The following is a 15,675-nucleotide window of genomic DNA, read 5'->3' on the forward strand; positions in this document are numbered from 1 at the left end:
TAATGATAATAATAATAATAATAATACACAAAGCAAATGATGCACAATGCAATTGCTCACCACCTGCTGACTGATGCCCAGCCAGTCCCCGAGCAGCGGCCCCCCCCGGCCAGCTTTCCCCAGTTTATGTACTGAGCATGACGGCACATGGTATGGAATGTCCCTTTGGCCAGTTTGGCTGTGCCCCCTCCCAGCTTCTTGTGCACCTCCAGCCTTCTCAGTCGGTAGAGCATGGAAAACTAAAAAGTCCTTGGCTAGTGTAAGCATTACCTAGCAACAACTAAAACATCGGTGTGTTATCAACATTGTTCTCATCCTAAATCCAAAACACAGCACTGTACCAGCTACTAGGAAGGAAATTAACTCTATCCCAGCCAAAACCAGGACACCTTCTCTTTCACAACTAGACTCAGTTTTCTTCCACACACTGCTCTTTGATCTACATACCAGTCCCCACTTCACACTGTTAAAATTTTTCAGCTGAGGTCCTTCTATTTGAGTTAGACCTCAGAATACATGCAACAAGTAATTTTGCAACTGTAGCAAATTTTCCACTTTTCACCAAAAAAATCAGAGTTCATACTACTGGTATCTAAAACATTCCCAGTATATGGCAGAAAAAAAAAAAGCAGTATTACATGGTCATGTAATTCATTATGTAACGTGATATAAATGCCCTGCAACTGAGTGACAAGCCTTGCTTTGCTATGTCAGTAATGGCAGATAACTCCTGTCTAGTGCAAAGGTTTTATTTTATTTTGTGACATTTTCACATTAAGCAACTTTAATCTGGATAAAATAATTACCTACAAACACCATTAACAACTGAATACAAAGCTAAATACAAAAAAAGGTCAGGAGCAATTCTAATAATTTAAGTTGCTCCAGCCCAAAAGGCCCTTCCTTAGGGTTCCAGCATACTTAGCACAACTTTCCCAATAGACCTGGTTAAGTATACGATTCCAAAGTCCTGAAAGTCAACTATATTGATATTGCCTAGGCAAAGAACTGGAGCGAAAATGAGAGAGTACTCATGCATATTACTTTCAGAGCACTTTTTCACCTTCTAATTTGTGCATGGGTTACGATAATTCAGCACTATGAACTTGCATGCTATTCCACAGATTACCAGAATATTAAAATAGCATATATGTTTTCTGAAAAGCACCTGTTTTCCATTTAAGCCCCTCAAAAAATTTAACATGTAATCATATTATAATCCAATTTAAACAGATCAAAACAGCAGTAGGTCAGAGAAAAAAAAACAACGTTGTTTTCTCACTTTGTTTTGAAACAAAATCCTCCAAGAGTACCAAGTTAAAGTACAACTTCAATATGGTACCTAATATTCCTAAATTAAATTTAATTAATTCCTCCTAAATCAAAACCAAGGACCTGCAGAGATTAGTAAAGTTTATATTAGTGCTGCAAAAATATTTTAAATCCAAATAAAATTGCACTCCACATATTAACCTTCCTGATCAGGTGCTCACTGTGACAATGTATTCTATTACTTATACAGTCAATTTGTCAAGAGTCTCTGGTTTTAAAATTAATTAAAAAAAATAATGTGGTGTTTTGCAGTAGGCATATGCCAACTGGCTAACAGCTTAAGGAAGTTTAAAGAGTTCCATACTTTCATTCCATGATAGACATTGCAAGTATTGTGTTTTATAAGCATAAAAACAATAAAGTATTATAAAGCATCTTCACCTCTTGGTAGTGCAGTATGTTAAGTTTCCTTGGACTCTTATTTTAGAATGTCTGAAATTCAGTAGCAACATTTCATGCCTAAAGACACCATTTTTCAGTATTTTGTAGGCATTGCAAGCTTTCTAGGGCTAACTACATAGCAAAGCAGCTTCTGTTTTGACAGAAAGTTGTTTTAAAAAACAGAAAGTGGTGTGTATTTCAGCAATATCATGTTCTCTCCTGCCTTCCCCAGACAAATGGTCACTAACCATTCTTGGAATATGTGTGTTCAAGACTGCTGTGCTTATCCACCACCCAGGTGTTGTCTCTAGTTCTATTATTTTCAGGCATACTCCTAGACTGCAGTATTGTTGTCTGGCATTGCCCTCGAGTTGTGTGATTCTGCAGTCTTGTCACCTTTGCTCCTACTGAGCCTTCATTGCTTGGTCATGCTCTCGTGCAAGAGAGAAGTTCCCAAACTGTGGTACACGAAGTAAAGCAGCATTTTGAATGTTTCCCCATTTCTGTGAATGTTGATAGTGCCGTGCACAGATTTAGAAACTGGTTCATATAAGCACAAGTATACAGACATAAGCATCTTATAGTTGTTATATTGCAATCTGCCAGAAGCAAACCTAGTGAAGTTACAGGCCAATATCCCAAGCTTAGAGAAATACCAGTATACCTTGCATGGGTAATTGTTTCGGACTGAACACTCTTTTTTTGGGGGTGGGTGGGCGCTGTGACAAGGGGAAAAGTACCAGGATCAAAGAGAGTAGAGGTATGCTCTGTTTAAGGAGGACTGGAGAGCTACAGTATGTATGGCTCTGTGGAACAGTTAGTAGTTGCAACAATAGGATCCTGAAACAGACAAAAAAATTTTACTCATCCAAGCACACTATTACTTTCTAAAGTCAACACTATCAACTATAGTGGTAATAAAAAGATAGAAAATTTAGCACACTCTTGGTCAAAAGAAAAAAACAACCCACAAAAACCCCCAAAAACCCACACAGCACGTTCTTGCTTCCCCTCCCACCCCTCAAAACAGAAACCTGTAATACTATAGAGAAAGGGGTTAGGAGGGAGAAGAGAAAGTCCTATTGATAAGCTAGGGAGGATGCCTCAAGATTTAAGTAGCAACAGTTTTAACACAGTTAAAACAACTCCAGCTGTTAAGCAACACAAAATTACAAGAAACAATAACTTAACTACTTATGACTTGGTTACACAGGGTATGGGAAAGACAGTAGAACAGTCTCAGTATATCATTTGCTTTTAAAAAAATTCAATGAAATATTCATTACTTCAACCTGTTTTCTACAAAACTTCAACCTTTTTTCTAAAAAAGAGCCTGTCCCTTGTAGGGAACACTACTCAGCACTGGTGAGACCACATCCAAGTACTGTATCCAGGTCTTGGCTCCTCAGTACAAGGGAGACACACTGACATACTGGAGAAAGTCCAAGAAAGTCCAGTGAATCATCCACAAAGATAATAAAGGGACAGGAACATCTCACATATGAGAAAAGGCTGAGAAAGCTGGGGCTGTTTAGGCTGAAGAAGAGAATGCTCAGGGAGGATCTCATCACTCTATATAAATATCTGAAGGGAGGGTGCAAAGAGGATGGAGCCAGGCCCTTTAAGGTGCCCAGTGGCAGGACCAGAGGCAACGTGCACGAACTGAAAACACAGGAGGTTCCCTCTGAACATCAGGAAACACTTTTTTACTGTGAGGGTGATTGAGCGCTGGCACAGGTTGCTCAGGGAGGTTATGGAGTCTCCGTCCTTGGAGACATTTGAAAGCCATCTGGACATGGTCCTGGGCAACTGGCACTAGGTGGCCCTGCTTGGGGAGGGAAGCTGGACAAGATGACCTCCAGAGGCCCCTTCCAACCTCAACTGTTCTGTGATTCTGTCAAAAGTTAGTCATACTGAAGAACAGCCAAGACAATGTCTCTCGGTAGCATCATTACAATGTGTTACAAGCAACATATCATATAAAATTGCTACAAAGTTGGTAGGAATCTCTCATTACCAAAAGGGAGACAGATACAACAGTTTATGGGAGTAACGCTGTAAAACAACTTTGCATTTTTCTTTATTTGCCAACATGGAAACAAGATGATTTGCGAAAACATGTCAAGAAATACAGGATACTGAACAGAACATAATATTCTTCAGATAGTGTACAAAATGCACTCATGAAAGCACAGGGTAGAACTAAACCATACACCAAAAGTGATTTCATCTAGGATCAGAGAGAGATAAACACAAATTTCTAAAGGGAAAATATATTTCTAAAATCAACAGTGTAGCACTTTTTCCTCCAGCATCACAGTCCCAGTGCTAGAAGAGAGATTTACAAAACATTTAAACAAATCTGAGAATTTAAATTCACAGACTCAGGAAAAACAATTGTTTTATATGATGTTTCAGTTTCCCCCACTACTAGCTAAAACAGCCACGGTCTGAAAATGACAACTGATTATTTATCCTAATAACCTCTCTTCTACCCCTCCTGACCCACAGGTGCAAACACAGTCAACTTAAAGCAATTACCCTCAACTGAATTTCAACTTGAAAATTGTTATTTCTATTTCAAACCTTAAGAAAGGTTCTTCTTGAAAGTTTTCCTCAATTTTAGATCCATACTAATCAGTCTAGATAAAAGGTATTAACTTTCACCACAGAGCATGTGCCACTTGTCTTTATGCCATATGGCTACAACTGTGCTACAACACAGAGTATTTTCAGAGGAATTCAAAGTGTATACTTTTTTTTTCATCCCTGCTATTTGATCAATGTTTTTCAAAATGCTTGCTACTCTTATTCTTGGTAAAATTTAAGACTAATAAATTATGAGACTTTTAAACTTTTCTGGAGTTCTCCGAAAAGCTTTGTTTTTTTTTTTACTTCCACAGCTGATACAGGTAACAGTTAAAACACCAAATCCATTAAAGTGTCCAGGCTCCCAAAGAAAGAGAATAGGTTTTTGCTGTGTGTAGTAGGTTGGGTTTTTTGGGGTTTTTTTGGGTTTTGGTTGTTTTTTTTTTTTTTTCCAATCTAGCCAGTCAATAGCCTGTTAGTGCAGTTATTTTTCTTGCAATAATTTACTTTATCATAATAGACTTCCATTCTACAGGTGTTATGTTAACAATACGAAATTATTGTACTTAAATCAGAGACCTAACAAGGGACATGCCTACAGTTGTAATACTCTGCATCTTAGTTTGAAGTTTCAGTGCTGAACAAAATAAAACAGCCATATTTTACTCTAACACTATAAACATGAAAATGGACATCCAACTGAAGACATTGAACTTCAGAGGCAGCACATGCAAATGCTAAAATAGTTTTAATCCACATATGCAAGACAAGGTTTATACATACTGCTAATTTGTCTTATTAGACCAACTAGCGTAATCGGAAAAAACAAATTAGGTTTTGAGCACTTATTCTGCAGATTTGAAATAAAAGCAGTATATTTCAAAATTAAATGAGTTTAAAATAATTGCTTTAATTTCTGTCAGATCATCTCTGAAAGAAAAGATACTTTTAGAGGGGAGGAATCTGCTGGAGGAGAAAAAAGGAGAAAGTGGAATAAACTAGTTACCTCTTGTCCTGGTTTCGGCAGGGATAGAGTTAATTTCTTTTCTAGTAGCTGGTACAGTGTTTTGGATTTAGGATGAGAACAAAGTTGATAACGCACCGATGTTTTAGTTGTTGCTAGGTAATGCTTACACTAGCCAAGGACTTTTCAGCTTCTCATGTTCTACCGACTGAGAAGGCTGAAGGTGCACAAGAAGCTGGGAGGGGTCACAGCCAAACTGGCCAAAGGGACATTCCATACCATGTGCCGTCATGCTCAGTACATAAACTGGGGAAAGCTGGCCGGGGGGGGGCCGCTGCTCGGGGACTGGCTGGGCATCGGTCGGCGGGTGGTGAGCAATTGTACTGTGCATCACTTGCTTTGTGTATTATTATTATTATTATTATCATATTATTATTATTATCATTTTATTTCAATTATTAAACTGTTTTTATCTCAACCCACGAGTTTTTCTAACTTGTGCTCTTCCAATTCTCTCCCCCATCCCACCGGGTGGGGGGGAGTGAGCGAGCGGCTGCGTGGTGCTTAGTTGCCGACTGAAGTTAAACCACGACAGTCCTTTTTTGGCGCCCAACGTGGGGCTCGAAGGGTTTGAGATAATAACAGGTTAACCGGAGTGTATTAAAGAACTTATATCTGTTAGTAGTTGTGGGTCACAATGTTGGTTTCTCTGTTCTCGATATTGATTTGTATAATCTGCATCGCGCTCTTTTTCCTGCTGTACATGTTAAAGATTGGTGTTGGGTTTTGCAGTTTGCTGTGGTCTGCAGTGAATAGTAATGTCTCGCTTGTGAGGTTTGTTTTTAGAACATTGACCTTGACGTTAGTGTGGTATGTAAACTTCGCAATGAAGCCGTTACTGTACCACGGAGATCATTTCGTGGAGACAACTAGCAATTGCAGTAACTTTTCTGAGAGTTTTTTTACGGAGGAAATACAGAATGGCAGGGTCACTACCTTCTTCTATAATGTTTCCTCCTTCATTACAGTAATTTTTCAGTATTTTGAACATCCTTGGGCAGTTAAGATACTTCTATTAATACTTCTTGGGAATACTGTTTCGGTTTTGTCTAAAGTTGGTAAGCAATTTAAGAATATCATCCAGAGATCTGCCCCAAGGCTGAATAATTATGAGTGGCAGGGTGTGTGGGACAAGATGGGCAAGTACCTAGGCCAATGGGCACCCCCAGTGTTTTGGAACTTCACCCCTGAGCAAGTGCAGAATCCTGAAAAGTTAGTAGAATATTTGGAAAAAGTATGCTGTCACCCTGGCAACTCCAGAGAGATGCAGCTCATTGCAACGTGCTGGGGCCTGGCCCATGCCTACCGAGCCCTGTTCAACACCATTCAGTGCCCTCAAAGGGAAGGGAAGGTCTCTGGCTCTGACAGTAAAACGACACGCACTGCGGCCACTCAGACCCGGGCAACGCGCCCTGCGGCCACTCCGACCCCAGCGACAGGCCGTGCAGCCACTCCAACCCCGGCAACAGGCCCTGCGGCCACTCAGACTCCGGTGACATGCACTTGCACAGCGGTCACTCCAACCCCGGCAACAGGCACTGCGGCCACTCCAACCCCGGCAACAGACCCTGCGGCCACTCGGACTCCGGTGACATGCACTTGCACTGTGGCCACTCCAACCCCGGCGACAGGCCCTGCGGCCACTCAGACTCCGGTGACATGCACTTGCACTGCAGTCACTCAGACCCCGGCAACAGGCCCTGCGGCTACTCGGACTCCGGTGACATGCACTTGCACTGCGGCCACTCCAACCCCGGCGACATGCACTGCGACCACTCCAACCCCGGCAACAGGCCCTGTGGCTGAACCAAAGAACCAGCCTGTGCCGGTATCAGTCGCCCCTATACACAAGAAGAAATTTTGGAAGCGGAAGTCAGCTCGTTTAGTAAGGGAGGAAGAAGCTTCTTCTAAAAGGGAACCGGAGGAAGAACTGTACGACTACCCTGGAGAAGGGCCATCACGAGAACGGGAGGAGGAGAGCCAGCCGCTGATCGGGGAGGAGGAAGAGGAAGAACTCATAAACGAGGCAGTGACCACCCGATCTCTATCCCTGAGTGAGCTGCGAGATATACGAAAAGATTTCAGCCGTCGTCCAGGTGAGCATATTGTCACCTGGCTGCTCCGATGCTGGGATAATGGGGCCAGTAGCCTGGAATTAGAGGGTAGGGAAGCCAAGCAGCTGGGATCCCTTTCTAGGGAAGGGGGCATTGATAAAGCAATTGGAAAAGGGACACGTATCCTCAGCCTTTGGAGGCGACTCTTGTCAAGCGTGAAGGAAAGGTATCCCTTTAAGGAAGATGTCATATGTCGCCCAAGCAAGTGGGCCACCATGGAGAAGGGTATCCAGTTTCTGAGAGAATTAGCTGTGCTGGAGGTGATTTATGATGACCTGAACAATAAACAACTATCCAAAGATCCAGACGAAGTCAAGTGCACACGACCCATGTGGCGGAAGTTTATAAGGAGCGCACCATCGTCATACGCCAATTCATTGGCAGTGATAACCTGGAAAGATGGAGAGGAACAAACAGTGGATGAATTGGCTAGTCAACTCCGGCAATACGAGGAAAGTCTTTCTTCCTCCATCGTCTCGGCTAGGGAGAAACTGTCCGAAAAACTGTCCTGGGAGAGGAGATCCAGCAACTCAGAGAGGATAGGTCCTACTCCTCACCTGTACGGACCAGTATCTCGGCTATTAGAAGTAAGCGTTCTTTTGCTCAAGAGAGAGAATATAAAGGGTACACACCACGGGGCACCCTATGGTTTTATCTGCGTGACCACGGAGAGGACATGAGGAAGTGGGATGGGAAACCTACCGCAGCCCTAGGGGCACGGGTACGCGAATTGCAAGGGAAAACAATCACAGAAAGAGGTTCTTCCAGGAAAATTGCTGCTCCAGTTTCCAGCGGGCAGTTCCCCAGAGAGAGTAGAAGGGCTGATCTTACTCTTGATCTTAATGAAGAAACTTCTGACCCGTACGTACAAGAAATGAGAAATGAGTACTGTGATGAGGATTAGAGGGGCCCTGCCTCCAGCCAGGGGGAGGAAAGGGACAACCGGGTTTACTGGACTGTGTGGATTCGGTGGCCTGGCACGTCAGACCCACAGAAGTATAAGGCTCTGGTAGACACCGGTGCACAGTGTACCCTAATGCCATCAAGCTATACAAGGGCAGAACCCATCTGTATTTCTGGGGTGACGGGGGGATCCCAACAGCTAACTGTATTGGAAGCCGAAGTGAGTCTAACTGGGAACGGGTGGCAGAAGCACCCCATTGTGACTGGCCCAGATGCTCCGTGCATCCTTGGCATAGACTACCTCAGGAGAGGGTATTTCAAGGACCCAAAAGGGTACCGGTGGGCTTTTGGTATAGCTGCCTTGGAGATGGAGGAAATTAAACAGCTGTCCACCTTGCCTGGTCTTTCGGAGGACCCCTCTGTTGTGGGGTTGCTGAAGGTCGAAGACCAACAAGTGCCAATTGCTACCACCACAGTGCACCGGCGGCAATATCGCACCAACCGAGACTCCCTGATTCCCATCCATAAGCTGATTCGTTGACTGGAGAGCCAAGGAGTGATCAGCAAGACCCGCTCACCCTTTAACAGTCCCATATGGCCAGTGCGGAAGTCTAATGGAGAGTGGAGACTAACAGTAGACTATTGTGGCCTAAATGAAGTCACGCCACCGCTGAGTGCTGCTGTGCCAGACATGCTAGAACTTCAATACGAACTGGAGTCAAAGGCAGCCAAGTGGCATGCCACAGTTGATATTGCTAATGCGTTTTTCTCAATCCCTTTGGCAGCGGAGTGCAGGCCACAGTTTGCTTTCACTTGGAGGAGTGTTCAGTACACCTGGAACCGACTGCCCCAGGGGTGGAAACACAGCCCTACCATTTGCCATGGACTAATCCAGACTGCACTAGAACAGGGTGGAGCTCCAGAACACCTGCAATACATTGATGATATCATCGTGTGGGGCAACACAGCAGGAGAAGTTTTTGAAAAAGGGAAGGAAATAGTCCAAATCCTGCTGAAGGCCGGTTTTGCCATAAAACAAAGTAAGGTCAAGGGACCTGCACAGGAGATCCAATTTTTAGGAATAAAATGGCAAGATGGACGTCGTCAGATCCCAATGGATGTGATCAACAAAATAACAGCCATGTCTCCACCAACTAGCAAAAAGGAAACACAAGCTTTCTTAGGCGTCGTGGGTTTTTGGAGAATGCACATTCCAAATTACAGTCTGATTGTAAACCCTCTCTATCAAGTGACCCGGAAGAAGAACGATTTCAAATGGGGCCCTGAGCAACGACAAGCTTTTGAACAAATTAAACGGGAGATAGTTCATGCAGTAGCCCTGGGGCCAGTCCGGGCAGGGCAAGAGGTAAAAAATGTGCTCTATACCGCAGCCGGGGAGAATGGCCCCACCTGGAGCCTCTGGCAGAAAGCACCAGGGGAGACTCGAGGTCGACCCCTAGGGTTTTGGAGTCGGGGATACAGAGGATCCGAGGCCCGCTATACTCCAACTGAAAAAGAGATATTAGCAGCATATGAAGGGGTTCGAGCTGCTTCAGAAGTGATCGGCACTGAAGCACAGCTCCTCCTGGCACCCCGACTGCCGGTGCTAGGCTGGATGTTCAGAGGGAGGGTCCCCTGTACACATCATGCAACTGATGCTACATGGAGTAAGTGGGTCGCACTGATCACACAACGGGCTCGAATAGGAAACCCCAGTCGCCCAGGAATCCTGGAAGTGATCATGGATTGGCCAGAGGGCAAGGATTTTGGAATATTGCCAGAGGAGGAGGTAACGCGTGCTGAAGAGGCCCCAATGTATAATGAACTACCAGAAAATGAGAAGCAATATGCCCTGTTCACTGATGGGTCCTGTCGTCTTGTGGGAAAACATCGGAGGTGGAAAGCTGCTGTATGGAGTCCTATGCGACAAGTTGTAGAAACTGCTGAAGGAGAAGGTGAATCGAGCCAATTTGCAGAAGTAAAGGCCATCCAGCTGGCTTTAGACATTGCTGACCGAGAAAAGTGGCCAGTGCTCTATCTCTATACTGACTCATGGATGGTGGCAAATGCCCTGTGGGGGTGGTTGCAGCAATGGAAGCAGAGCAACTGGCAGCGCAGAGGCAAACCCATCTGGGCTGCCGCATTGTGGCAAGATATTGCTGCCCGGGTGGAGAACCTGGTTGTAAAAGTCCGTCACATAGATGCTCACGTACCCAAGAGTCGGGCCACTGAAGAACATCAAAATAACCAGCAGGTGGATCAGGCTGCTAAGATTGAAGTGGCTCAGGTGGATCTGGACTGGCAACATAAGGGTGAATTATTTCTAGCTCGGTGGGCCCATGACACCTCAGGCCACCAAGGAAGAGATGCAACATATAGATGGGCTCGTGATCGAGGGGTGGACTTGACCATGGACACTATAGCCCAGGTTATCCATGAATGCGAAACATGCGCTGCGATCAAGCAAGCCAAGCGGTTAAAGCCTTTTTGGTATGGAGGACGATGGTTGAAATATAAATATGGGGAGGCCTGGCAGATCGATTATATCACACTCCCACAAACCCGCCAAGGCAAGCGCCACGTGCTTACAATGGTGGAGGCAACCACCGGATGGCTGGAAACATATCCCGTGCCCCATGCCACCGCCCGGAACACTATCCTGGGCCTTGAAAAGCAAGTCCTATGGCGACATGGCAGCCCAGAAAGAATTGAGTCAGACAATGGGACTCATTTCCGAAACAACCTCATAGACACCTGGGCCAAAGAGCACGGCATTGAGTGGGCGTATCACATCCCCTATCATGCACCAGCCTCTGGGAAAACTGAACGATACAATGGACTGTTAAAGACCACACTGAGAGCAATGGGTGGCGGGACGTTCAAACATTGGGATACGCATTTAGCAAAGGCCACCTGGTTAGTCAACACTCGGGGATCTGCCAATCGAGCAGGCCCTGCCCAGTCAGAACTTTTACGTACTGTAGATGGGAATAAAGTTCCTGTAGTGCACATAAAAAATATGCTGGGGAAGACAGTCTGGGTTATTCCTGCCTCAGGCAGAGGCAGACCCATCCATGGGATTGCTTTTGCTCAAGGACCTGGGTGCACTTGGTGGATAATGCGGGAGGATGGGGAAGTCCGATGTGTACCTCAAGGGGATTTGATTTTGGGTGAGAATAGCCAATGATCTGAATTATGTGATGTTAAGTACTAATTATAGTTATAATAGTTATACTAATAATACACAGATATGCTAATAATACTAATAATATTATATGCCATACTAATGTTATTACAATAAGAATCACCCAGACTAATGAAGAATAACTTCAGTGAAACCAAGCAAAGCACAGTGATGATGGTACCAGAACTGACTTCAACATGGAACAATCCAACACCACATACCATCTCCATTTTTCCTGCCCTGAAAGATTATTATGACAGATGGAGCCCGAAGTCATGGACTAAATGAACTCACCGAACATTTTAGAGGGATGGCCCACAGACGAAGGGAATGATATCTGTGTGTGTGTATATATATATATATAAAGGGGTGGTGATTAATGAAAATGTACTGGAAAATATGAGACTTGAGCATGACGCAGATGGTATAGAATAAGGGGTGGATATTGTCCTGGTTTCGGCAGGGATAGAGTTAATTTCTTTTCTAGTAGCTGGTACAGTGTTTTGGATTTAGGATGAGAACAAAGTTGATAACGCACCGGTGTTTTAGTTGTTGCTAGGTAATGCTTACACTAGCCAAGGACTTTTCAGCTTCCCATGTTCTACCGACTGAGAAGGCTGAAGGTGCACAAGAAGCTGGGAGGGGTCACAGCCAAACTGGCCAAAGGGACATTCCATACCATGTGCCGTCATGCTCAGTACATAAACTGGGGAAAGCTGGCCGGGGGGGGCCGCTGCTCGGGGACTGGCTGGGCATCAGTCGGCGGGTGGTGAGCAATTGTACTGTGCATCACTTGCTTTGTGTATTATTATTATTATTATTATTATCATATTATTATTATTATCATTTTATTTCAATTATTAAACTGTTTTTATCTCAACCCACGAGTTTTTCTAACTTGTGCTCTTCCAATGCTCTCCCCCATCCCACCGGGTGGGGGGGAGTGAGCGAGCAGCTGCGTGGTGCTTAGTTGCCGACTGAAGTTAAACCACGACACCTCTAGGGGAAGGAAAGAAGTAGCAATGAACCATAAAAATATCATCTTTATCATGTCTGTAATTTTTGACATCCAACAGAATAACACATTTTAGTTCCCAGAGTTGACTTTGGAAAAATGTTTGTAGTTCTCCCTTGAGGATCACAAGAAACATGACAAACAGTGATTGCCTCCACAGGTAGTTTTGCATTATTGTCCTTTATCAGCTCTCCGAGTTCATTTTGATGTACAATAATCTTCTAGTTTTACCTACATGGGTATTGTGAGGACACTGGGATCCTGGCTGGAATATATTGCATTCTATGAAGTACAAATGTAGAATCTTGGGATTCTAATATTTCTGCTGTAATGTTTATTACACTGGGGATGAATTGGCCAGTTTTATATTTAATGTTTAGGCAAGAGATACCCCCATTCCGCACATTTTAGACTACAAAGCTTTTTCTGGTGATGAATTTGGTTAGGTTAAAGAGTGGTTCTGGAAATATTTCTTCCAAGATATAAGCTTCTTCCAGTAGAAGTGGTATTTTTTTAAATAATACGTTGCAACTAGGAGTGCACAAACTGAAGCAGGTTTTCTGTTTGTTTGGGGTTTTTTGTTGGTTTGGGGGTTTGGTTTTAGTGTGTTTTTGTTGTTTGTGGGTTTTTTTTTTTAAACTGAAGATTTGTACTACGTGTTTAATTTACTATGCAACATTTGGGTAAGCCTTCCAAAAATGGTAATTTGTTTTCATCAATACATCAAGCTTATTGACCTAAAAAGGTGTCTTTAGATTACCAAAGTGACTATTGCAATTGTTCTCATTAGATGAGACACATGCAAAGGCCTGACTGTATGTTGCAACAGGTTTTGGTATGTTTCAGATGATTGCTAATGCCCAACCTTCCAGCTGTGACAAGCCACAGTGCTTCTTACAGAGTCATTTAAGGGTTACATCTCCTATTTATCATTTGACAGACACTTCTTGTACACATGCAAAGGCGGCCACATATTTCCTACTGGTACTGGGTGCACACTCACAACTTATGTATAGGTCTTCATCTGATGAGCCTCAGGAGAAAGAGCAGCCAAGAATGGACTGCTGCAAGCACAACTCATGCAGCCTATACCAAATCAGTTTTATACTCATATTCTTCTCATGTCATTCCAAAGCATTTTCGGAACACCCAGAAAAGAGATGCATCCCAAATGCCATAGTTCTCCCACCCTGATCTACAGCACAGAAGAAACATTTGATGGAAATAAACAGAAGTTACATGATCAGGAAAAATACACTAGTACTTTAATATTAAAAAGTTGAGAACTCAGATATACACTTAAAACACTTCCATCCTGCCATCTGTCTTGCAGTTCTTTTTCTAAGCCCTGATTCAACAGTGTGCTTAATCACATTAATTTTAGTGCCCTGCTGCATCTGACCCTCAGTTAAAACAACAATGAAGTGACCAAAACGGCCTTTTCAAGTAGGTACCTAAGCAAAAAGTCCAGTAAGTAAGCCAAGTTGGAGATGTACTAAGTACCAAGAACGTACTGAAAGAATGCTAACCTGTTTATTGACTTCAGCCATTGACAGTTGTAACGCCATCAGCATGCAGTCTGCTCCACATACAGTAGTCCTTTCAGAGTTTGAAAATAAAGGCCATTGTCTTCTGAAACACTTGATCAAGTTTAAAATTTTTTGCTGGAAAGCAATCATTGTCTAGAGTAGAAGACAGAAATAATTAAGGGAAAAAAAGTGAATAATGATGCAAGAGGCCTATGCACGTCTTCACCTTCCAATAAGCTGTGCAAATCCTGCTGTATCTTCTTGCAGATCAAGTTCCTAGAATAAACTCTTCCCACTAAACCAAAAGTCTAGTGAGACTCGCCTCACTATGACAGAGCAACTATGAAGGGGTTGAAAGTGCTTATGTATGACGTCCTCATGAAGACCCCTTACTTTCCTTGTACATTATGCCAACATAGAAGAATAAAAGTTATCGCAAATATGACAGTCTTTTGTCTCTGAAACCAGCCAGTCTGAATGCCTCAGAGAATGTCTTCTGTACTATCCACATTCAATATACATTCAGACCAGTGTCTATCAGAATGTTTTAAACCTGGAAACAAGAGATTTAATATTTCTAAGACTTACTAACAAAGACACCTCTAAATGCCTTGTTACCTATATTGTCTTTTTTCTTTTTTTCATTCCACAAGTCATTATCTCCCCTATTTCCTTCGGCAATGAGTTTCAGTATCAGTTTTGAATTTGACTACTTCATGCTTTGGTCTTTTTCACCTTCTTGCATTTGTCAAGACACAGGTACACAGGACTCTTTAAAAAATTTGCCTTCTTTAAGCTTGTTCGTTCCTGAAACACAGCTCCCTAACACTGCAGTGACAGTACAGGAGCAATACCCATACCATTTACTTGCAGAACACAAAACCAATCTTTCCCCTTATTTCACCTAGCTAAGCCACAGTGGGTTTTTTGGTGATCGGTACAATTGGGAAAATTGGTGAAGCGTGGGAGAGGGGCAGGGAAAACAGGAGACATCAGGTAACAGGCAAGACTGTAACAGCAACTGCAATTACTCTCCAAAATGTTTGAAGGGGACAACCTGCTTTATTATTTTACATTGACATGAACGAAACATGCGGGCCACAAAGGATGAAACAGGTGGGCAGGTGCAAAGTCAGTGTAGGGCAGACAAAAATCTCCCCGGAGGCGTTTCTCTCTCTCCCCCCACTCTGAAAGTTTTCTAAGGGACCAGACCCGTCGCTCGGAGCGAGCGCCCAGAGAAACAGCCCGAACAAGCCAAAAAGCCTGCGAAACAAGCCCCAAATCCTAAACCCTAAGAGCCGACACTACCGCCGCCCCCGCCCCGCTCCCCCAGCTGAAAACTCCCGGTTGTGGCCGCCTCAGGGTCCCCCCCTCACCATGGTCCAGCCTTGCGCAGCTTCCCCCGCCTCAGGTACAACGCGAAGCCGCGGCACCCCCGCCTCTCCCGGCGGAGGGCCACAGCCTTCACGTCCCACCGGCGGGCCGGCTGAAGCACTCCTGCTTTTCTCGCGGAGCTACCTGCGTGACCGGGAGGGCAGAGCCGCTCGCCCAGCGAGACGGTTGGAACGCGTAATCGCCCTCACCGGCGGTTTAAATTTAAATCC

The 15,675-nt window shown here is 44.0% G+C and overlaps 1 protein-coding gene across 1 annotated transcript in view; it reads right to left on the reverse strand.

Annotated features, from left to right (window-relative positions):
* Window positions 1–15,501, reverse strand: part of PARPBP (PARP1 binding protein) — a 62,699-nt gene extending 47,198 nt beyond the window's left edge. The window contains exons 1-2 of the mRNA XM_076328742.1: window positions 15,448–15,501; window positions 14,072–14,224 (exon numbers count right to left, since the gene is read on the reverse strand). Coding sequence (XP_076184857.1) covers window positions 14,072–14,224; window positions 15,448–15,450 — 156 coding nt within the window. The 5' untranslated portion in view covers window positions 15,451–15,501. The remainder of the gene's footprint in view (window positions 1–14,071; window positions 14,225–15,447) is intronic.
* Window positions 15,502–15,675: the final 174 nt, after the last annotated feature.

Source organism: Aptenodytes patagonicus, chromosome 1, assembly GCF_965638725.1.
Source record: "Aptenodytes patagonicus chromosome 1, bAptPat1.pri.cur, whole genome shotgun sequence".
NCBI classification, from domain to species: Eukaryota; Metazoa; Chordata; class Aves; order Sphenisciformes; family Spheniscidae; genus Aptenodytes; species Aptenodytes patagonicus.